The sequence below is a fragment of the Eurosta solidaginis genome, chromosome 3, assembly GCF_040869045.1.
Source record: "Eurosta solidaginis isolate ZX-2024a chromosome 3, ASM4086904v1, whole genome shotgun sequence".
NCBI classification, from domain to species: Eukaryota; Metazoa; Arthropoda; class Insecta; order Diptera; family Tephritidae; genus Eurosta; species Eurosta solidaginis.
Window position 1 is genome coordinate 212,434,639 of NC_090321.1, and position 23,841 is coordinate 212,458,479.

Sequence of the window (23,841 nt, forward strand, 5' to 3'; positions counted from 1 at the left end):
AAAATATGTTAGCAAGTATTTTTGTTGCATAGGGAGAATGTTTACAACAGTGCTTCGCGAAATTTTGTATGTGAATGGGCAAGGCGTAATAAACTTCAATTGCCAAGTCTGAAGTTCCTTCATATTTACAAACGCAACATCTTGGTTGATTGTGGCGATGTTGTTGGAATGAATAAGCTTGTGTTAAACGGATCTATATGAAAAATGTCATTGTACCGCGGCCTTAAAGTTATTTCTGTATCTTGTCTGGTAATCATGAATTAAATTTTTTTCCGCCTTCGGATTATTAATACTGACGTTTTGGACGCGTATTAGCAGCCGACAGCTGTTCTAGATTTTCACCTAAACTTTATCTGAGAACTATTATCCGAAAAACCTTCAGACTTTTGAATAGACATACTAAATATTTTGGTGTGCTGGGTTAAAATACTACACTTTTTTTATAGGAAGGGATTCAAAACTTTCCAAAACGTACAAAATACAACCCAAAGATTTTTTATCTGTAGTCTGCAGATACAAGTGCATTTCTTGCTTAAAACGTCAAGTTTATTAATTTCTAATAAGATATTTGGCCGCTCATAAATAAATAAAAACAAAGTATTTTATTGGTATGTGTTCGCTATATAATTCACCTGTTTTTATTAATACTAATTTAAATTGCGAATCGGAGTTGGTTGCCTGGACAATATCCATTCCATCCGCAAGATATTTAAAATTCTTTAAGAGGATTTGGCAATATTTAACAAATTTTCACAGTTGGGTGTGTTTGAAAATTTTGTAAATAATAGAAAAGGCTTGCTAATATGATTAATGCAAAGAAAAGAAAGTGCCAAATCTGTCCCTATTGGGTCATGAGATGGGGCCGGAGTGCTTCCAAGATCCGTCTTTGTAGAGGTGTACATATATGTATGTATGTATATGCATATACTGGCTGAGTTCCGCGTAATACGGTGGAATGAAAATCATATTGAAATCAGTTTTTGGCTTTCTATCTTATGCTTAGATGGAAGGGGACAAGTCTGGCTCGTAGGCAAATTAGATAATTATGTATGTATATTTAAACAAATGTATGTATATTTATGCAACGCAGTTAGTACATCTGATTTAAGATGAATTATGTATAGTGATATGTATAGTATATATGTAATAGAGGTGAACGGTTGGCGCAAGTGTGCTCAAATGGCGGACGATGCGATACATGTTTACACAGATGGTTCTAAGGTAGTGGAAGGCGTAGGGTCTGCGGTATACTGTGCTGATCCGGAAATCAACAGATGCTACAGGCAGCCGGATTACTGTAGCGTTTTGCAAGCGGAAATATTAGCCGTAACCAAAGCAGTAGAAAGCCTGAAAGAGAATAGCTTAAGCTGCAACCGTGTTAACTTTTATATTGACAGTCAAGCAGCAATTAAGGCAATAATCTCGCATAGCACAGTATCTAAATGCGTGTTAGAGTGTAAGCAGTCTCTGGAGAGAATCGGGACAGGGAGAAGCATACATCTATATTGAGTCCCAGGGCATATGGGAATAGATAGGAATGAAAAAGCGGATGAACTAGCTAAAAAGGGGCCCTTCCCTTGAAGCTTGCTCTGTTGACGTCCCAATTAGACTGGGCGAGATTGAGCGAAGGCGAGAGGTGCACATGATCGACCAAGCGGGAAAGGCGTGGGTTCCAGCACGGGGCTGTAAAGTGTCGAAGATTATGTGCAGGTCTTACAACCTTAGACTAACTATGTTGCTTCTATCATTAAAAAGAGAGGACTGTAGACTCATGACGGGTATTCTGACTGGACACTGCCTTCTGGCGTCACATGCCTTTAAATTAGGCTTGGTCAGTGATGGCAGATCTGTGCTCGTGCCGTGCGCTTACCAGGCTAAGACTCCAGCTATTAGGAGTGATACAGCTGTCAGATCTAGAAGCAGCAAGTGGCTTAAGTCCTGGGAAGCTTCTAGTATTTGCCAAGAGAACGGAGTTATTTTATAACATAGGTCCTGGATTTTGATAGGGTTTTTCAGTTTGGTCGTTAAAACAAACTTCTGGTAACACTATGGATTCGTGCAGTCTATGTGGGGTCCTCATGGATCGGCCAGTTCAACCTAACCTAACCTATGTGCGGATGCATTTTAAAGTAAATATTTGCGCACTCTATTAACATTACATACATATGTACATATTTTTTATGGTAACCTCGAGATGAGCTAAATGCGCATACCTATGAGCATTAGGGTTTATATGGACATCATTCGGCTGCTCCGCTTAAGTGTGGTAAAAATTGTAAAGGGAGATTCTGTGATGCATAAGCATCTTAATTGTAGAAGTACCCAAAAAGTAGGCCAATTAATCTGGCCCGTTGCACTGCTTTTCAGAATGCGAAGGAATGCGTATTCTGTTGCAGCAGGATATTGAGATATTACGGATTTCATATAGCCAATGGAGCGACTTAAACTAGTTTGAATATTCCAGCGGTAAAAATATCTATCGTAAGAGGTGACTAATATCCACAGACCTAATACCTACATACGAAAAACCACTAACCCTTCGAGGAGTGCTTTGCGCTTACAACAATTTACCTATCTACATTTCCTCTAGAGATCCGGAAAGGGTGTGTGTCTGACCAAAACCGTTCGATGCCTCATATTTATATACCAGAAAATGTACTGTATGTTACCGTGTTGTCCGGTTTTTCTGATGAAGAACTTGCTTTTCTTACTAATAAAAATATTCAGTGGAACACGAACTGTAATTGTAAGGTTAGCCTATAGGGCTTTACGGATGTGGCCGTACATGCGTCCCTCTGAGAAAGAGACACCGTTAGCGAAAACTACGTGAAAGGGGGTCTGACTCAGACAGATAGCTAACAAGTCAAGCATACTTAGTTTTTTGGTAGATTGGCACATAAACTGAGCAATTGCTTTTCTCTCATACTCAGGTTAAATGGCCAGATTGGGAAAAACAACGCAATGGACCTCGTCGACATAGATCAAGTTTTAGACAATTTGGAGTTACGTGAGGCTGCTGATGAGCATAACAGAACGGTTTTACAAGCACAAAATGCACTTGAAGCTCGTGCTGACAAAGCAGGTACTCTAAGTGCTGCAAGTCACAAGAGCAGTTTTGTAGGCGTGTCACAGGTGTTTAACAGTTTGGATGACTATCAAAAAAATGTAGAATCATTGGAGTCGGCACCAGCGCAACGTTATGATGAAGAATGTCGGCTTATATCAAAAAATGAGGATCTTATAACTGCCTACGATGACACAAATGTGAGCACTACAATAAAAACGGAGCAAACACCAATTAAAGCAACGAACAATAACTTTAAGAAGGTCGTAAATCCATTTGAAGGGAGCATTGATAGTCATATACCGCTAAGAAATAAGCAACAAGCCTACAATGGGGATGTCCCGGTTGATGTTGATGAAGAAGAGGTCAGTGCTGACTTACATAAATTTACTGAAAATAATAGGCATGCACGCAGAATTGGTTATGAGTTAAATGATACAGCAGACAATAGTCTACTTTCAACATCTGATTCATTAACTACTTCATCGTCATCGACTTTTTCGTCAGGGCCATCTCCAGGTATTATTTCCACGACCGATGAACATTCAGCAGCAATAACACCTGAAGACTATGAATATGTTAGTGAAGATCGAAATGCCCTGTTACCAAGGCATCCGAGTGCTAAAGACTCTACAGATGATGATGAGGATGGTGATTCAGATTGCGAAGAACAACCATGCGCAATAACGAGTACGGGCGCCGAGTCCAAAATAGAGGAAAACGATGCTGTAAGCACGCCGCAAGTTGAAAGTACTGGCGGTATCGAAGATATAGCGGTGGGTTTATCATCTATATCACTCACAACTGCGGGTAACTCGCAATTGAATTTACCTACTGCTTCGTCGGTGCTACAAAATGTATTGGAAGACCTGTCGGAGACAACAGGAAATTCGCTATTGAGTCGCGAGATCAATAATGGTCATTTAAAAAATACAAGTCCCGAGGTAATTTTTATTACTTTTGTTTAAATACTCCTATGCATGAGTTTTTCCTATTCGAAACTATTACATTTTGTTTTCTACTTCATTCCCTAGATGTTGCAACCGAACACTGATCTGAAAAAAATAGAAACAGAGGAGGATACGCGTGAAAAAGAAATCCCTATCAAAGCTTCCGACAAAGTTGTGCCGCCACTGCAAGCGCAACACATAAAAGTCTTTCAGCAACCCATCACTTTCGGCTCTACTATGGATGAGATTTCTGATACAGAATTGGATAGTATGTTGCAGGAAATGGATATCGATGATGGTAGTGAAGTCGATGTTTTACCACGGGTAAACATTGCAAACACACGAATCTCACCGCCACCACCACCGATTGGAGAGAAAACAATAGACAACGTTGATCGCGCAGAGCCAATGCCAGCAAACGCTAACCCATATGAAGAAGCTATAACTACGCAATTAGAGCATAAAGCTAGTTTAGGTGGCAACGATACTGATGTACAAGAAATATCTATAGGTTGCGAAATTGGTAGTGATAATCTCAATGCAGATAATTTCTCACAAGCATCGACCGTTGAGTTCTCTGAAATACGCGCGCATTCCACTGAAGTTGTACATGCTGTGGATACTGATATGCTAGCAATATCCAATTCGGTGGCATCTTCTCTAACGGGTTCTGAATGCTCCTTAGAAGTTGGCGTTGTAGGTGGTGGAGCTGTTAATGTGAACGGTGAGGAGCATGGCACGACAGCGCAGTTGGTGAATAAAGATCGACGCAAAGATTCACCTGAAAATGCTGATGATGAAGAGGAGGGCAGTACAGATGAAGGCGCTTTTTGTGGTGATGAATCAGCGCGGCGACCACAACGTCCAACATCGCTCAACTTGCCAACACTGCAACCGAGTTTATATGAAAACGCCGGGCAAACGCCACCAGGCACGACATTGACACAAAATAAAACGCTTCAAATAGAAGCTTTAGCTGCTGCTAATGCGGAAGTAGGCAATAAAACAGCGCCAACTGGTGATGCGTCATCGGAAGTGGCCGAGGCAAGTGGTTATAGTGATCCGTATGCAAATCTTGGTAAAGTGCCACCAATTTGGGTACCCGACAATATGGCTGTCGGCTGCATGCAGTGTCAAGCCAAATTTACTATGATCAAACGTCGTCATCATTGTCGCGCGTGCGGCAAAGTACTTTGTTCGGTGTGTTGCTCACAAAAATTTAAATTAGAATTTCTAAGTAATGCTGGCGAAGTACGTGTCTGCCTACAATGTTATCTCATACTCACGCAAAGGCAGCAGCAGCAGGAAGGATGCTCACTCGGCGGCAATGAAATTGTGGTGGTGAGTGGAGAAAGCGACGCAGGCACAAATTCAGCAACGAACTCAACAACGACCGACAGCGGTCAAGTTCTGCGTTCACCCAATCCCAACAATCCTATGGAATATTGTTCCACTATACCACCTTATAGGCAGGTGAATACACAAAATTTTCAGCCCCCATCAGTTATTGTACCGGTAGGTGTGCTCAAAAAGGAAGGCAGCAGTTATTCATCAAATTCATCGAATGGTGGTGAAAACGGCGTCGACGGCAATAAGAAGACGCGCAAGCGTAAGAGTGTTATGTTTAGTGATGGTATTGCGCCTGGCAGTGAATTGGCTAGCATCGAACATCAATGGGCAGACGCGAAACATGCACGTCGCGGCGCGCATCAACTTGGTGATAAGTCCTCACGAAATAATAATAGCGCTGGCGCAAATAAGCCACCAACGCCAGTTGGGTCTGGTAGCAATAACAGTGACTCGACTGCAATGGGATTGGTGGCGGCACTTTTTCGTGGTTCCATACCTCCTTTAGCAGCTGCTGCAACGGTGACAGCGGCACAGGAAGGAAGTGAAGGTACGATTTAGTTAAAATTTGTTAAGCAAACAGCCTATAATACTTTTGTTTGTTTACCGCCGTGGTGTCGAGGTAACGTGCTCACCCCGCATAACGAAGGTTATTAATTAAGTTATTATTATTATTTGTGTTTCATAATGCCGTGAAGCCAGCCAGATATATTCCTAATTGATCAGCATCCAAATAAATGGATGGCGACATCCACTTTCATCAATTTGTTCATCTTTTCAATCGTTTGCTCAACCATCCTCCGTGCACACATAACAGGGGCTAGGATAGATTGAAAGGATGCGTACCTTCCCAAAACATAAGCAACTGTTATAGCAGTCGTAAAATCCGATGCCCTGCTAGCAGCCTATTAAACAGTATTAACCTCTACCAGGGACGATAGCCCCGACTTTCGTTATGCGACCAACTGCTTACGTGCCGACGAGCAGCTAGCAAAGTCGGCAGGGATTGAGACTCTTAATTTCAGGGCCAGTGGTTCGGCCGCCATGCTGTGCGTCATTTTTACGTGGCTTGCAGTTTAAGTGGTGAGCTCACAGAGACATCAGTTTATTGGTAGGTCCCCCTGACAAAATAGTCCTTATTTATTGTTGTGGCGTCGCAGATAGAAGGCGAACTGTTGAAATCAACGGGAAACGTTCCAATTTGTTTAGTTAATGATTTCCCATACGTTTATTTCTAAAGAAATACAAAAATTATTATTATTTTTTTGTTTTTGGGTTTGGTTGAATGGCACGGACGTTAGTCCATAAGGCCAGGTTATATATCGGATTGTTTTTTCTTCAGCTTGTTCTGTTTTCCGTTTGTTGTTTTCTTTGTAGAGGTTGGTTTAGTTTTGCCAGGATGAATCTTTACAATGATTGCTATGCCTTGCATTGTAAAATGGTATTTAAAATGGCATTACGCCAGGTTGTTTTCAAATTATTTTAAATTTGGGTCGGTTTTTTCATAGCACCACGCCAGGTTAATTATCCAATAAATCATGGTAATTATCTTTTTTTTTGTATTTGATGTTATATTTTATAGAATTTATATTCACTCGTCATGTGTGCATGACTGTACATTAGTATAAAGAAGGGTATTTTCAATGCCGTTGTTTTTTTTTTTTTTTTTGCAATAAAATTTGCAGCTATATGTATGCAATGACACTGCATAGTATGTAGGTAGGTTGAACTGGCCGGTCCATGAGGACCTCACATAGACTGATTGAGTCCGTAGTGTTACCAGAAGTTTGTTTTAACGACCAAACTGAAAAACCCTATCAAAAACCAGGACCTATGTTATAAAATAACTCCGTCCTCTTGGCAAATACTAGAAGCTTCCTAGGACTTAAGCCACTTGCTGCTTCTAGATCTGACAGCTGTATCACTCCTAATAGCTGGAGTCTTAGCCTGGCAAGTGCAGGGCACGAGCACAGAACGTGCTCGATCGTTTCCTCCTCCAACCCGCACTTCCTACACCTGCTATCACTGACCAAGCCTAATTTAAAGGCATGTGACGCCAGAAGGCAGTGTCCAGTCAGAATACCCGTCATGAGTCTACAGTCCTCTCTTTTTAATGATAGAAGCAACTGTGTTAGTCTAAGGTTGTAAGACCTACACATAATCTTCGACACTTTACAGCCCCGCGCTTGAACCCACGCCTTTTCTGCTTGGTCGATCATGTGCACCTCTCGCCTTCGCTTAATCTCGCCCAATCTAATTGGGACGTCTACGGAGCAAGCTTCAAGGGATGCGCCCTTTTTAGCTAATTCGTCCGCTTTTTCATTCCCATCTATTCCCATATGCCCTGGGACCCAATATAGATGTATGCTTCTCCCTGTCCCGATTCTCTCCAGAGACTGCTTACACTCTAACACGCATTTAGATGCTGTGCTATGCGAGATTATTGCCTTAATTGCTGCTTGACTGTCAATATAAAAGTTAACACGGTTGCAGCTTAAGCTATTCTCTTCCAGGGTTTCTACTGCTTTGGTTACGGCTAATATTTCCGCTTGGAAAACGCTACAGTAATCCGGCAGCCTGTAGGATCTGCTTAATTCCGGATCAGCGCAGTATACCGCAGACCCTACTCCTTCCACTATTTTGGAACCATCGGTGTACACATGTATCGCCTCGTCCGCCATTTGCGCACCCTTGCGCCAGCCGTCCACCTCTATTGTGGCCTTAAGATCTCCCTCAAAGTGCAGGTAGGGAATCATGTAGTCTGTTCGTCTTGTGACTGAGGACGCTATACTACTATGGCCATATGGTCGGCGCTCAAGCTGCCCCGAAGCATCGAGCCTGGTTGCGGTCGTTAACGCTTTGTTCTTTGCTACCAGGTCTACAGGTGGAATGTGCAGAATGGCATACAGTGCAGCCGTCGGGGTTGTTTTCAGGGCTCCCGTAATGCAAAGCATCGATAGTCTGCATACCCCCTCTAATTTTTTGAGGTATGTTGTTTTTTGTGTGGCTTTCCACCAAACAAGAACTCCATAGTATAGAATAGGGCTTACAATCGCTGTAAAAACCCAATGAGAAAGAGAGGGCGATAGGCCCCACGTACACCCCAGCATTCTTTTACATGCATAGAGTGCCGTTGAGGCCTTCTTGACCCTCTCCTCCACGTTGAGCTTCCATGACAGCTTACTGTCTAGGATGATTCCTAGATATTTTGTGCAAGGTTTCTCCTGTAAGGTCACCGCTCCTAACTTAGGCCGGGTCCAATTTGGGACCTTGTACCTCTTTGTAAACAAGACCATATCCGTCTTCTCCGCATTGACTTTCAGCCCGACATTAGATGCCCAGGTATGAATATCCCGAAGCGCCCGATCCATCAAAGAACTAATCGTTGGAAGGCATTTTCCACTTATGACAATTGCAACGTCAAATGCGTAAGCCGTAAGTTTTACGGGTCCCTCATCGAATTGCCTGAGCAGTTGGTTGATGACCAGTGTCCACAGCAGAGGTGATAGCACCCCTCCCTGCGGCGTGCCCCTGTCCACTGATTTCGTGGCCTCGTACAATCCCCATTGTGATGTAATCTTCCTGCAATTTATCATGCAGCCGATCCATCTGATTAAGGCAGGATGTACTTTAATGTAATTAAGACCATCCATAATCGCCCATTTTGCAACATTATTGAAAGCCCCGGCAATGTCCAAGAAGACTCCTAGAGCATACTCCTTATATTCCAGGGATTTCTCTATGCTTATTACCACCCTATGCAATGCGGTGTCTACCGACTTGCCTTTGGTGTACGCATGCTGTGTTGTGGAGAGCAGCTTTTCATCCACGTTGGACTTTATGTACACATCTATCAGCCTTTCAAAGGTTTTGAGCAGAAATGATGTTAAGCTAATGGGTCTATAGTCTTTGGGATACACGTGACCGATCTTCCCCGCCTTTGGTAGAAAAGCTACACGAGCAGTTCTCCAAGAGTGCGGTACATGATTCAGTCTTATGCACCCATCGAATATTATTTTAAGCCATTCCACGACCGCCCTACTTGAGACTTGTAGCATGGCCGGGAATATACCATCTGGGCCCGGCGATTTAAACTTAGAAAACGTCTTCACTGCCCACTCGATCTTGGTATCGGTCACCAAGCCCGGCACCACTAGCTCCGTGATCGAAGTGTGAGTGATGTCTGCTGGTTCTTCTAAACCGTCTCCCGATGGGAAATGTGTATCGAGAAGCACCTCAAGGGATTCCTCACTATCACGTGACCATTCCCCGTTCTCTTTCTTTATTAGTCCCTGGACTATGTTTCCCTTTGCTAGGACTTTTTTCAACCGTGCTATTTCACTGGAGCACTCTATGTCCGTACAGAAACTTTTCCATGAGTTTCTCTTCGCCCTGGTAATTTCACGCTTGTAGATCCTCAGTAGATCCCTGTACTCGTCCCGACACGCTTCGCTTTCCGCGGTCTTTGCGAGTTTAAACATTTCTTTTACCTGTCTTCTTAGAAGACTCAGCTCATTGCTCCACCATGGCGGCTTTGCTTTTCCTCTGAATCTTCTTAGAGGGCAAGCTTTGTTATACGCAGTCATAAGCGTCCTTGTTAGGAATTCATTCGACTCCTCCAGTTCCTCTACATTAGCAACCTCTTTGGGTTGTCCCAGTTTCGTTTCTACATGTTTCTGGAATTTAGTCCAATTCGTTGCCCTAGGGTTTCTAAAGGTTCCTCCCTTCTCTACCCTCTTTAGTGGGATGCTGAAGCTTATATACGCATGGTCGGAGAAGGATGGTCTATCGAGAACCATCCAATCATACCTTGATATATCACGCTCGGAGCTCAATGTAATATCCAGAACATTGCTGGATGTTGGACCAATGTATGTGGGAACATTTCCCCTGTTGGCTATCTGCAAATTGGTTTGCAGGATGTAACAAAATAGAGATTCGCCTCTCTCGTTCGTATCTGCTCCTCCCCACGCATTGTGGTGCGCATTTGCATCTGCGCCTATGACCAACCGCCCTTTGCGCCCTTCCTCCTGTACTAGCCTTTTGCACTCCATCGGTGGAACCTCCGCAGCATGGGCCATGTAGCAGGACGCCAGGATAAATGCCTGCTTATTCTTTTGCTCAACGGCCACCGCTACGAGATCCTCGGTGGTGTAATTAGGCAGCATATATGAATGCAGCTGTTTCCTTACCATTACTACAGCTCGCACCCGTCCTTCCGTTTGTGCGTAGTAAACGCCAAACCCGCGCGCGCTAAGTCCAGAAACCTTTCCTCCCGATGAGAACCACGGCTCATGGATCAGCGCCACGTCAAACGAACCCTCCTCAAGGGTTAGGAGGAGTTCGCTCGACGCCACTTTACTGTGTTGGAGGTTTATCTGTAGGACTCGCAGCACCATTGGGCTGTTTGTCCCCCTCCAGCACCTTCGTCTTGACGTCGTCGTCCTCCTCTTGCCCTTTTGGTTTAGAGTATTCGAGGCCCCCTTCAGCCCCTCGTGAATGTTGTGCCGTGTGTTCCTCTGTGCGAGTCACAGCACCATTTAGCGTTTGGTCCTCTTCTAGCACGTTCGTGGTGACGTCGGGGACCTCCACCTGTCTTTTTTCCCTTAGGCTTCTGAGGTCCTTTTCGACTTCGCCCACTTCCAGCGTGTTAGGATTTTTATCCCCGGGACTTCTTTTCCTGAGTCGCATGTAAATTTTGCCAGTGCCAAAGGACATTTTGCCAAGCTGCGTGTACAAAATATCCTCCGCCTGCTTGTTTATTTGGAAGATGTAGAACTGACCATCCTCGGTAGGCCGAGATACAGTAAGTCCCTTCCAATCCTGTGTCGGTATGTTCGGATTCTGATTCTGCAGAAGTCGCAGTGTATCCTCCGACTTCATCACGCATGGTATCCATACCTTAACTTTTGGTACCGTGGGGATTTGCGCTTTATCCACCACCTCAAACCGCGCGTTCGTGCCTTGCCTTTGGAGGTTTGGAACGACTTCCTCCAGCCACCGCAAGCTCGCGATGTTGTCGCACGCTATCATCTTCACACCATTATACCATCCCCCCGAATCAAAGGTTGGAAGGGGCTTACTTGGTTGTTCCCGCATCATCTTAAGCATTAAGCTAATAAGCTCCCTTTCCACAGATCTCCACCTTTCAGTAGTCATTTGTCCGAACGGACTGCTACGATCAACCAGCGCCACAGTCAGTGACTGCTTTGCCACATCACTCATCTTCTCGGGAAAGGCAGGAGTCTTAGTGTTATCTCCCTTTGGAACCTCCGAGAACACCGGAGTCTTCGCGTTAACTCCCTTTAGCGCCTCCGAGAAAGCCGGAGTCTTAGCGTTATCTCCCTTTGGCTTATCTCCTACTTCCGTAGTTGGAACTTCCCTCTGACTGGCAGCTTTCGAGGTAGTTGCTACCTCGCTATTGGAACCCATCTGTCTTACAGCTTTGGGCCTACTTGTCTTGTCTATGCGACTGCCCTGCCTCGCGGCTCTAGGACTGGGTCCTTTCTGCCTCTTGAAAGCAGGCTTGTCGCCTTCTGCCGAACGTTGCCTCTTCATTCTGCCATTCGACGCTTCTTCCTCCTCGTACCGGTTGCAGAACCGAGGGTTTCTCGCAGCAAACCTTTTGAACTGCCTTCGACCTACTTCTACCGCTTCATGGGCCCATTCCAAGCGCTCGATCTCCACTTCTGTTGGGTCGACCACTGCTCCCAAGCGTTGTACAATTCTTAGTGCTGCACGGTACTGCGAGAGAGCTCTTTTACTTCCTCTGCTCCGTACCCTTCTCCACTCTTCTACTCCGTTTTCATTTGTGTGCTTCTCCAACACGGAGTTCATTGAATCAGCACTACTCTCGCTCCCCGAGTCCGACCCATCGCTTAATTCGTATTTGTCGTCCCTGGATTGCGACTCAGTCCTCCTCTTTACATCCTCCTTATTACGTTCAGGTAATGAGTTGTTCATCTTGGTCGTACGACCACCTGCCCGACAAGGCGGGCTCAGCGGTCCAGTATTATATACGGGGAAAGAACCGTCCGCCACAGCAGCGCCCCTTACTGCGGTAAGGCCATAAATACTTCCCGAGATGGCCCGATATCGGGAAGGCTCCGTTCGAATACAGCCGAATTTATCCCCTGGCTGCAAATCGTCCAATAGGCACGGTCCGCATAACACCCTGGATTAGGGGTTGGCAGTTCTTGGTCACCGACATCCCGCCGCCCTCCTATGAGGCGAAACGGCGTAGATGTCAGTCCTAAACAGCTCCGCCTCATAGTCGGGCGCTATGGAGTTCGGCTAAGCCCTCACACCAACGACAAGGTGCCTACCCTAGTGAGGGTGCATAGTATGTAAATTGAGCATGGTTTTTCAGCATCGATTATATACACTCCGTTAAATTGTCCCGTTTATTTTCATTTGTATGTATGAACATTTATTTTCAGTGGCCTGTTGCCAAGTGTCTTTCACGACCCGTTACGATCAATTATGTATGTATTTAAAGCGAATTGGCTTTTATGGCGCCACGCCAGTTATTAAATATGCACGAGTTTTTGATTCCTGTTAGCAGCACAAGAAACCACCCCAACTCCAGGTCAGGGAGGCAACGCCTCTCCTAACTCCGCCAAAACGCCCGAGGGAAGCACAGAAGCCAACCTTGTGGCCTATTTTAATTTTTCACTCAACGCAAAAAGCCCGAAAATTGACGTTGAGTAGAGGATGACCCGAACGACCACTCGCACGAAAAGACAAGACCGGAATGATACATAAATTAATACAACATTGAAAATTAGGCACATTTTCTGAAATACTCTCCGCAGTTCACGTCCTCCTTCTTAACTTGTTGCGACACCAATGGCATTCAACGACTTTTAAAATAAGCAATTGAGCTCGTACGAAGGAGAAACGCAAAGTGTGGTGAGTTTACATGAATATTTGAGAACATTGAGAACAAAAATTGTAATGACAGTAAACGAAATAACAGAAGGAAACGAAGTATTTAAATGAAGCAAACTTATCGATGGTGGATTCATAACATCCCCACCTCGTGAATCACTATGATTCACAATTTTCGACGTCAAGCACGGCTAGTTTGGATGTCGGACGACGAAGAAGGCCTCTTTTGGGCTCGCCTTATTTCACCATCGACGCCTTTATATACTCGTTCCACTACACCACGGCACCACTGACGTCGCGGCATACCAGCATCGCAAATGAAGACGAGGTCACCCTCCTTCAACGGTTTTGTTCGAGCACACCATTTGACACGCCTGGTTAATGTGGGTAAATACTCAAGTATCCATCGTTTCCAAAACCGCTGCCGTAATTGCCGCGCTATCTGCCACTGTTTTCGTAATGTCCATGTTTTTTCTTCCAGCTCAGTTAGCCGCGGAGTGTTCGCGGTATTAGCTGTACCCAACAGGAAGTGGATAGGCGTAAGCGGCTCATCCTGGTCAGCTGATGTTGCTGCGTGCGTTAACGGACGGGAGTTAACAATATTTTCATCCTCTATAATGGCGCTTTGTAAGGTATGGTCCCGAGGCGACATTTCTTTTAACATATGATACAACGCTCGCTTAACGCATCTGACCATTCGTTCCCAAATACCTCCTTCGCACGGGTTACTTGGGCAGTTAAAAATCCACTCGACCCCTCTGCACCTTCTCACAGTCGAAGACCTCGTCGAAACGCCGAGCTATCTGGTCGACACCCACAAAGTTCTTTCCGTTATCGCTCCGAATTCTTACAGGTACTCCTCGAAGATTGATGAAATTACGAATAGGCAAAATGCACGAGTCCGTCGTCAAGTCATGTGCCACTTCTAGATGTACGGCGCGAATGGTTAAACAGGTGAAAAGTGCTATCCACCGCTTTTCTGTCCGTCGCCCAATGGTAACTGTTAGCGGCCCAAAATAGTCAAGTCCAGTGTAAGTAAATGGACGGACAAACGGCATCAATCGATCCACGGGAAGCTGACGCATTATTGACGTAAACGGTTTAGCACGCTCCAACTTACATACCTGGCAACTCGCTACGCCTTTCGCAATTCTCGCCTTAGCTGGATGATCCAGAAGTTTTGCCTTATTTCTCCGATCGTAGCTTCAATATATTGATGTTTCATACGCTGGTGGTAATCGCGGACAACAAGCGTGGTAATTGCATGCTTCGCAGGCATGGCAATTTGATGAACCGCCTCGAAGGATAAACAACTTGCTTCGATTCTCCCACCTACACGCATAACCCCATCGCTATCCAAAATCGGCGATAGGTTTCGAATCGTACTATCAGTAGACGCCATCTGCTTCTCCTTTAGGTAGCATATCTCTGAGGAATAAAAGGCAGCTTGAGCCTGGCGACATAGTAGCTTCTCAGCTAAATTTAACTCGGACTGGTTAAACCGAATTGTTCCTTTGGATCCGATTGATTGCGCACACGCTTGATAAATCCTAGAACCCACGCAGTTCTTTTTAAACGCATATTCGATGAAAAACGACTGAAATCGATGAGGGCCGAGTTGGTAGCTACGAGCAGGGAGGCGGCCCCAACGACTTCGGGCGTTGCAACAGGATCGTTGCGATCACCAACATCTTGCGGCCAAAAACGTTCTGCTTGTTTTAAAAACTCAGGTCCTGTAAACCATCGCGATGTGGTGGCTAAGTCGATGTCTTGAGCACGGCGTGTAGCGTCGTCCGCAACATTGTTCAGAGTTGAGATCCATCGCCAATCTTGGGGCTCCGTCGTGGCAAGAATCTCTGTCACTCGATGCGCTACGAATGGCTTATATCGACGTTGTGAAGACTTGATCTAGCTAATGACCGTTGAAGAGTCGCTCCAAGAAATGCTCGAGTGAACTAAAACTTTAGGTTCCTGAATTACCATCTGCGCCATACGCGTCCCAAGCACTGCTGCCTGTAACTCAAGCCTCGATGTAGCTTTCATAGGCGCGCACTTCGTTTTGGCACATATAAAGGCAGTTCTTATCCCTTCGATTGTCGTGAATCGCCAGTAGCACACAGCGGCATATGCCTCCTCTCTGGCATCCACAAAGACGTGGAGTTGTAGTTGCTTCAAGTCATATCCAGGAAAGTAATGACGCCCAACTTGTTCCTGAATGGCTTTATTTACATTGGCTTTCCAGCTTTCCATGTGTTCTTATCAGCAGGAATCGACGTATCCCACTCAATTTTTCGGCGCCAGACTTCGCGTAGTAGTAGGTTCGCCCCAATCGTGAGGTGGCACAAGAGTCCTTAAGGATCAAAAATTGACATGACGTAACTGAGCAGCTCTCCTTTGTCGGCGATCGACTTCCCTCGATTACATCTTCTTTCACACGCGGAAACCTGAGTTCATACCTGAAAGCATCATTTTGCGGCTGCCAGAACATACCTAAGACTTTCGTCGCTACTATATTTGATCTGCCAAAGTGGATGTTCGCTTCAGCGCTATCACCATTTTCCCGGAGTGAGTTTGCCACATCAGAGGAATTTGAAATAAAACCACGCATTTGAAACCCCCTTGCTCTATGGATGTCGCGCACCTGCTTGGCAACTCGAATCGCTTCCTCAACTGACTGGAAACTGTCAACAAAATCGTCAACATAATGGTGCTTAATTAAAGCTTCTACGGCGCGAGGGAAAGTTTCGTTATGCTGTAATGCATTTAAGGTTTTTACGTACTCTTCTATACAATGCGAGCAGACGGCACCAAAGGTCATTTTACCTGCATCTCGTAAACGTCGGGCTCATATCTGTCATCTCTCCTCCACAGAAATCTCTGCGCTTGTCTATCTTCTGGCTGCACTAAACCTTGTTGGAACATTTCTTTAATGTCACCACAGACTGTGACGGCGCCCATTCGAAAACTAAGTGAAACATTCACCATCAGCTGGTAATCTTGTGGCCCTTTTAGCAAATAGGAATTCAGCGACACTCCCTCAACGGCTGCAGCTGCATCGAACACCAGACGTAACTTTCGTGGCTTGTTGAGGTTTACGACTGCGAAGTGAGGGAGGTACCATATCTTCGGTGAGGCAAGTTGATCTCGGCGGGTGTCAGCTTCCGAACGTAATCGCTGTCTATGTACTTCTGCATAATGCCTTTGTAAGCGTCGGCAAAATTTGCGTCTTTTTTCATTCTTCGCTCGATCCCACACAACCTTATTTTAGCCATTACATAGCTATCCGGCAACTGAACACAGTCGCTCTTCCACAGCAGGCCCGCTTGGTATCTACCTCCTACTCGCGTAACTGTGGTCTTCAAAATATGCTCGGCTCGTGTGTCTTCCTCACCTTTCACGGGCGGTGCCGCTCTGACTGAAGTTTTCAATATCGAAATATCGTTGCATCATTTCGTGTAGATTATCATCGTGAACTTGGCTTATGTGCATACACTTTGCTCTTGGCAGATTACTTTGGCTAGTTTGCCCAAATACGACCCATCCTAATTTCGTGTTTGCTGCAAAAGGGCCGCTGTGACTAAGTTCTATGGTTCCAAAAGGTAGTCCTAAATGGCAATTGTCTAATTGTCCTATTAATATTTTAGGCGTTGCATTGGTATAAGGCTGAGGCTCGATGTGAAAACTTTCTTAAATTTTTGCGACGTCGCAAGCCCTAAGGCTTTGAGTTGGCAAGTTGAGATTCGAAACGGCATAAATGTGGCGTAATTTGTGCCTCTTACTCATACCCTTATCGCTAATTTTTAACTCGACCAGACTGACCATCACTTGCATGGTTTTTCCACCAAACCATTGTACATTAGTTCGCATTGCTTTCCGCCTATACCTAATTCATCGACTATCCCCTTGTCTACTATAGTAATGGACGAACCTTCGTCAAGCATCGCGTAAGTATTATAATGTTTATCTTGGCCATATAAAGTTACCGGAACTACACGGAACAATACCGTATCAGGCTTACTTAGTGTCAGCGTACAATTTAATACGGGTTGAATGGGGTTAGACTCACCTTCAACGCGCTTACCCGGTTCCGTGGACGTAAAGTTCTGATCGAATTCATGCAGTAATTTGTTGTGCCATCTCTGGCATCCATTTGATTTGACCGTTCTTCAAACAAGAAAAGCATAGATGATGACGTTTAACCTCTGCCCATCTATTTGCTACATTGCTTTCTAAAACTTCTTACACGTATGAACCTTATGCTGGCCCCGGCAGATAGCACAATTGGCAGTACCTTTTAACCTATCCCTTTCTACTTTAGCGTTTTCTTTGTTATTGTTTTCAACTGCATGCAAGACCAGCCTACTACGACGGCCCTCACAGTCTTGCAACGTATACAAACTAAATTGGCGACTTCGGTTAGCCAGTTGCTAAAATCGGCTATGGTTGCGTAAGGCTTTATTGTGGAAGCATATTTTGCCCAATCCATCTTTTTGCTCATTGGAAGCTTGCCGATAGAGAAGGATTTGCAAGGTGCTGATATCCATTAACTGACTGCAAGAATATAGCGAGGTTTTTTGTTTTCGACGCAAAAGGTATTAACTTATCGATGGCTGCTTCGGAGATTGGAGGGATTTCTCTAACCTGACGAAGTCGACTACGAATTAACAATTCCGGCCGCCCAAACCGAATCTTTAGTTGATCCATAACGGCGCCGACATTGTCTGGGTGTATGAGCAAAGATTTAACTACCTCTCTTGCTTCACCTTTCAGGCTTTTTAACAAACGTTGGTTATTTTCCAGATTTGTGTAACCATAAACTGCATTGGATTGGTAAAAAACGTTTGAAAATATTGGCCAGTCCTCGGGCCAGCCACGAAATTCTGGCAGGTCTTGAACTTTTCGTGGCGCTGAATAACTACTCGACATGTTCGGCAGTTGCATTGGCGGAAGTCCATTTACAAGTGAATTTGGGTACGCTGATGTCGTTATGGTCTGACCAGATGACGTAGCTACAAAACTATTTGCATATTGCAAAGTAGGTGCGAGTGAACTTATAGGGGGGAAGCTATGAGTATTGGTAAAGACATTCCCGTGAGAGAAATATAGACTTACGCTGTTTTGCATGTTACCGACAGAAAATTCTTAGCAGAGTAGCCGTTAAGGCGCAGACTTTCTTCATACGTCGCGCGCTGGTTATTACTTTCAATTAGTTGGGCTTGAGTATCCCGCAGTTGGGTTTCCAAAGAATTTAATTTTTCTAATAGAAAACTCACCTGTTGATTTTCCACATTTCCTAACCCGGCGGCATGTCTGGTGATTGGAATGAGTTCACTGGCTGACCACTTTTATATAAAAGATTTTTAAAAGGGTCGTAGACGAAAATAATAAGCTATATCTTAGCGAAAAAGAGCTTTGTATCAATAGATTTTTACTTTCTAAATTGAATTATAAAATTAAATTGGAAAACACTAAATTTTTTGAAAATGGGTGTGGCACCGCCCCTTTTATGACTAAGCAATTTTCTATGTTTCGGGAGCCATAACTCGAAGAAAAATTAACATCTCGTAATGAAATTGTGTACACAAATTTTCTGGTTAAAGACCACGGCACGGGTCGTAGACTAGAATAATAAGCTATAACTTAGCAAAAAAATAGTTTTGAATCAATGATATTTCACTTATCAAGTTTTGTTGTAAGCGGAAATGGGGAGACACTTTTTTTTTAAATGGGCGGTGCCACGTGTTATATAGAAATGAAATGTACAATTAAAGTTAACGCTGAGTATATAATGTTTGGTTACACCCGAACTTAAACACCTTTACTTGTTAAAACTCACTTGCAGATTTTAACAATTTTTTGTGGTGTTGAAATACTCTGAGGCATAGCTTTTTGACGCCGCTCCTCACAACTCAGAGCCACTTAACTATGGCGCCCAACTTTGGACCCCAGCCAATGACGTTAAAATTAAAGTCCCATGCTTTAGCTGGACAGCAAACATGTCTGCTTGCCATCGATCTCACCACCCAAACATTGTGCCAAAATATCCTCTTGATATACACCACAATAGTCCGGAAGGCGAAAAGGGATTTCTAGTTCCAGATCCGCTTTGTTGTTATTCTTCTATTTTTTGCTTTTCTCTCTTTTTAGACTCAACGAAAACGGCAAAAAATAAATTAAAAAATTCAACGAAGCAGAAATCTGACGGCGAGACGGTTTCGCGTACTAAGCGTGTACCATCGTCGGGTGCCGATGAAAATGGCTGCTTCATTCCAGTGGGCGGCAACAATGCTTTGCCGCCGCTTTATGTACGCAAAGGTGAAAGTAACTGTGATTTCGATTATCAAGATGTAAAAAACAATCAAGAGTTGGTGACGCGTTTGCAAAGTGAAACGCTAAGATTTGCGCTGGAAAAGAACTTCTTTGTTGATGTGAAAATTTTAAATTGTGAGTATACACTGATTTAAAAAATCACAAGCTATTTCCACTATTACTCCGTAAAGCGATTGAAAATACGCTAAAAATTTAACTTAATCATTGAACGTTCTATATTTTGTCTATTAAACCAGTAAAATGTTGTATGAATCGCACCGTTATCAATTTCACCACTTGTGGCATGCATCATGTTGGCAATGATGAGCTTATAATTCTTTTAGAATTCGAACCATCTTCTGTAACACCAGCAAATGCAGTGAACAATGACATCTCCTCATCTGCAATAACATTCATACCAAAGGATATTTTTATCCATCTTTACGAAATTTATCGTGATGCTGAACTGGGCACACCAATCGCTGAACTCTCATACACTAGTCCACGTGTGGAAAATTTCTTAGGCTCAAGCAATTATGGCGGTTTCATATTTATACGAGCTACATTTCAATGTTTACAAGATGTTTTAGTGCCAGAACAACCTTTTCTCATTGGCATACTTATACATCATTACGAAGTGCCATGGGCTAAGGTGTTTCCGTTACGTTTGATGTTACGATTGGGAGCTCAATATCGTTACTATCCTTGCCCGCACATTTCTATACCTAATCGGGATCCAGTTTATGGAGAAATAGCGCAGACAATAATCAATTTCCTCGCAGTGGGTTTTTTGAGTTATATTTAAATTTTATTTCATAATTTATTCTTCCTATTTTCTATATTTCTAGGATTTTCGTAATTATTCTTACACTTTGCCGTCAATCAAGGGTATGTATATACATATGGAAGATAGACAGACAACGGTAATGATACCACGCAATCGTCACGAAGATGTTGTCAAAGCAATTAAAAATGCGAGCGATCATATTTTGGCGTTTGGTGGTAATTTTTCTAAAACGGCGGATGGACATTTGGTGTGTATGCAAAATGTAAATGATTCAAGTACGGAATTGTATGCGTACTCAACACAAGCCATCAATATACAGGGACATCCGCGTAAAGGTAAACACTTATGTATATGATGTGATTTTTAAAAGCTAATATTTCCTTCTTATCCCTGAAAACTAAAGTTTCGTCATAATTAATATTTTAAAAGCATTTTTTTTTTTAATTCAGTAATTATGTTTTACGATTCACAATACATTCTTTTTTGTTTTCAATAGTAACTGGCACCAGTTTCTTTGTGTTGAATGAATCACTGAAAACTAGTAGTGGTCTTTCCGGTAAATGTAGCATTGTCGAAGATGGTTTGATGGTTCAAATATTACCCAGTAAAATGGAAGAAATAAAGAAATCGCTGCAGAATAGAAAAGATGTTGAAATATTATGCGGCCCCCTGGATGCCGATGATAAACAAACTGAGGTTGTGAGCATAAAATGGGTGGATAATGATCGCGATTTTAATGTTGGGTGCGTTTAAAACTAAATTTACTTGTACTGCAAAAAATATATATTTTTTATACTCAGCTGAGCAGAGCTCACAGAGTTTATTAGTTTTGTTCGCATAACGGTAATCCGTAACGGCATAAACTAATCGAGATAGATATAGACCTCTATATATCAAAATGATCTGGACGAAAAAAGAAATTCATTTAGCCATGTCCGTCCGTCCGTCCGTCTATCCGTAAACACGATAACTTGAGTAAATTTTGAGGTACCTGATGAATTTTGATATGTAGGTTCCTGGGCACTCATCTCAGATCGCTATTTAAAATGAACGAAATCGGACTATAACCACGCCCACTTTTTCGATATAGAAAATTTCGAAAAACTGAAAAACTGCCATAATTCATTACCAAAGACGGATAAAGCGATGAAACTTGGTAGGTGGGTTGACCTTATGACGCGGAATAGAAAATTAGTACAATTTTTGACAATGGGCGTAGCACCGCCCACTTTTAAAAGAAGGTAAATTAAAAGTTTTGCAAGCTGTAATTTGGCAGTCGTTGAAGATATCATGATGAAATTTGGCAGGAACTTTACTCCTATTACTATATGTGTGCTAAATAAAAATTATCAAAATCGGATGACGAACACGCCCACTTTAAAAAAAATTTGTTTAAGTCAAATTTTAACAAAAAATTGAATATCTTTACAGTATATAAGTCAATTATGTTAAATTTCAACTCCAGTAATGATATGGTGCAACAAAATACAATAATAGAAGAAAATTTCAAAATGGGTGTGTCTCCGCCCTTTTTCATTTAATTTGTCTAGAATACTTTTAATGTCATAAGTCGAACAAAAATTTTCCAATCCTTGTGAAATTTGGTAGGGGTATAGATTCTATGACGATAACTATTTTCTGTGAAAATGGGCGAAATCGGTTGAAGCCACGCCCAGTTTTTATACACAGTCGACCGCCTGTCCTTCCGCTCGGCCGTTAACACGATAACTTGAGCAAAAATCGATATATCTTTACTAAGCTTAGTTCACGTATTTATCTGAAGTCACTTTATCTTGGTATTAAATATGGCCGAAATCCGACTATGACCACGCCCACTCCCTTTTAAAATATTCATTAACACCTCTCATTTGATACCCATATCGTACAAACACATTCTAGAGTCACCCCTGGTCCACCTTTATGGTCATATCTCGAAAAGGCGTCCACTTATAGAACTAAGGACCACTCGTTTTTAAAATACTCATTACCACCTTTCATTTGGTACCCATATCGTACAAACACATTCTAGAGTCACCCCTGGTCCACCTTTGTGGCGATATCCCGAAATGGCGTTCACCTATAGAACTATGGCCCACTCCCTTTTGAAATACTCTTTAATACCTTCCATTTGATAACACATTCCAGGGTTATCCTTCATTTTCCTACATGGTGATTTTCCCTTATTTTGTCTCCAAACCTCTCAGCTGAGTATGTAATGTTCGGTTACACCCGAAATTAGCCTTCCTTACTTGTTTTTTTTATAAATTTATAGTGTGAAATCAACGATTGATGAAAAATCTATGGAAGGCGTATCCAGCATGCGTGTGCACGATAGCTTCAATTATTCGAATGCTAACTACTCTATACGCTTAACAGATATTTATATTATTAAAGTAAGCGTTTTGTGTCACCATCAAATATATGAATATTTAATCATATTTTCCAACTTTTCTCACACAGTATGATGAATGGTATGCCTCTGCACAGTCTGAACTGGTAGCAACATCTACAGATATTACGCGTATGGCAGGCCAAATTGCACGTAGCGCCTGTGTTGCACTGTTGCCCTTTCTTGATCTACTCGTAGCAAGTGGTAGCCAGAAACTGGCTCTACGTGCAACACTTCATCAGGAGAATGTATGTAAAACCAACACAAATTTTATTTTAATAGATACTTACGCTCTAGTTTACAGGTCTGTTATGAAGCCGGTGCATGTGGCAATAAGCTTGCACCGCTATATATGAACGCATTGGATAATCAATTAATACCAACACTGCACGGAGAGTCGTCCGGCATTGAGGAAGCAATTATTTTAGAATTAGTTTTTTACATTTTAAATGTTTAGTCTATTCGGAAGGAAGCTAGGAAAAATAGAAAACAAATTCAGTATTGTAAACATATTGGCGAACGTGAAACAGCAGCTAGCGGCATTACTTTAAATTATCTATGGCGTTACGTAAAGGTTATGGGAAGTAAAAAAATTTCTTAAACGAATTTTGGCGATTAGACATTTACTTTGCTAATACTGTGGCCTAGCTATGATACTATAGTATCTATGACAATGGCAAATTAAATATTGATCTACTTATAGGCAATAAAATGAAAGTCGTTATATAGCGGCTTATGTAGATATAAACTATTATTGCTAAAACGAAGGCAATGTTTTGTGAATAGCATGATGATAATATGTAGTAAAATGTATTGTTTTCACTTAACATAAGGCTGCTTGAAACTTTGTTTATAATAAATTACGACATACTTATATACTGTATGAATTATAAGTAGCAAGTTGGTTATTGCTCTGTTTAATGTAGTTTGTTGTTAGTATAACGAAACTGATTTATAACTAATCAATGGCGTATATTATTTCCTAATTCGAACTTAACTATTTTTTCTAAATAAAGTACCTACTTATTAACAGTTATATCATATATAGACACAGTAATAAAACAATAAAACCAGTAAACATAATTTTAAAAGAGTTTAATTAATA

At 42.7% G+C, this 23,841-nt stretch overlaps 1 protein-coding gene across 1 annotated transcript; it reads left to right on the forward strand.

Annotated features, from left to right (window-relative positions):
- Window positions 1-458: 458 nt before the first annotated feature.
- Sara (Smad anchor for receptor activation) lies at window positions 459-23,819 on the forward strand. Its single transcript, XM_067774988.1, has 10 exons — window positions 459-608; window positions 2,931-4,008; window positions 4,099-5,911; window positions 19,399-19,695; window positions 19,818-20,341; window positions 20,409-20,682; window positions 20,844-21,090; window positions 22,620-22,740; window positions 22,808-22,984; window positions 23,041-23,819. The coding sequence occupies exons 2-10, from the start codon at window positions 2,962-2,964 to the stop codon at window positions 23,191-23,193; spliced, it is 4,653 nt and encodes a 1,550-aa protein (XP_067631089.1). The 5' UTR covers window positions 459-608; window positions 2,931-2,961; the 3' UTR covers window positions 23,194-23,819.
- The last annotated feature ends 22 nt before the right edge of the window (window positions 23,820-23,841 follow it).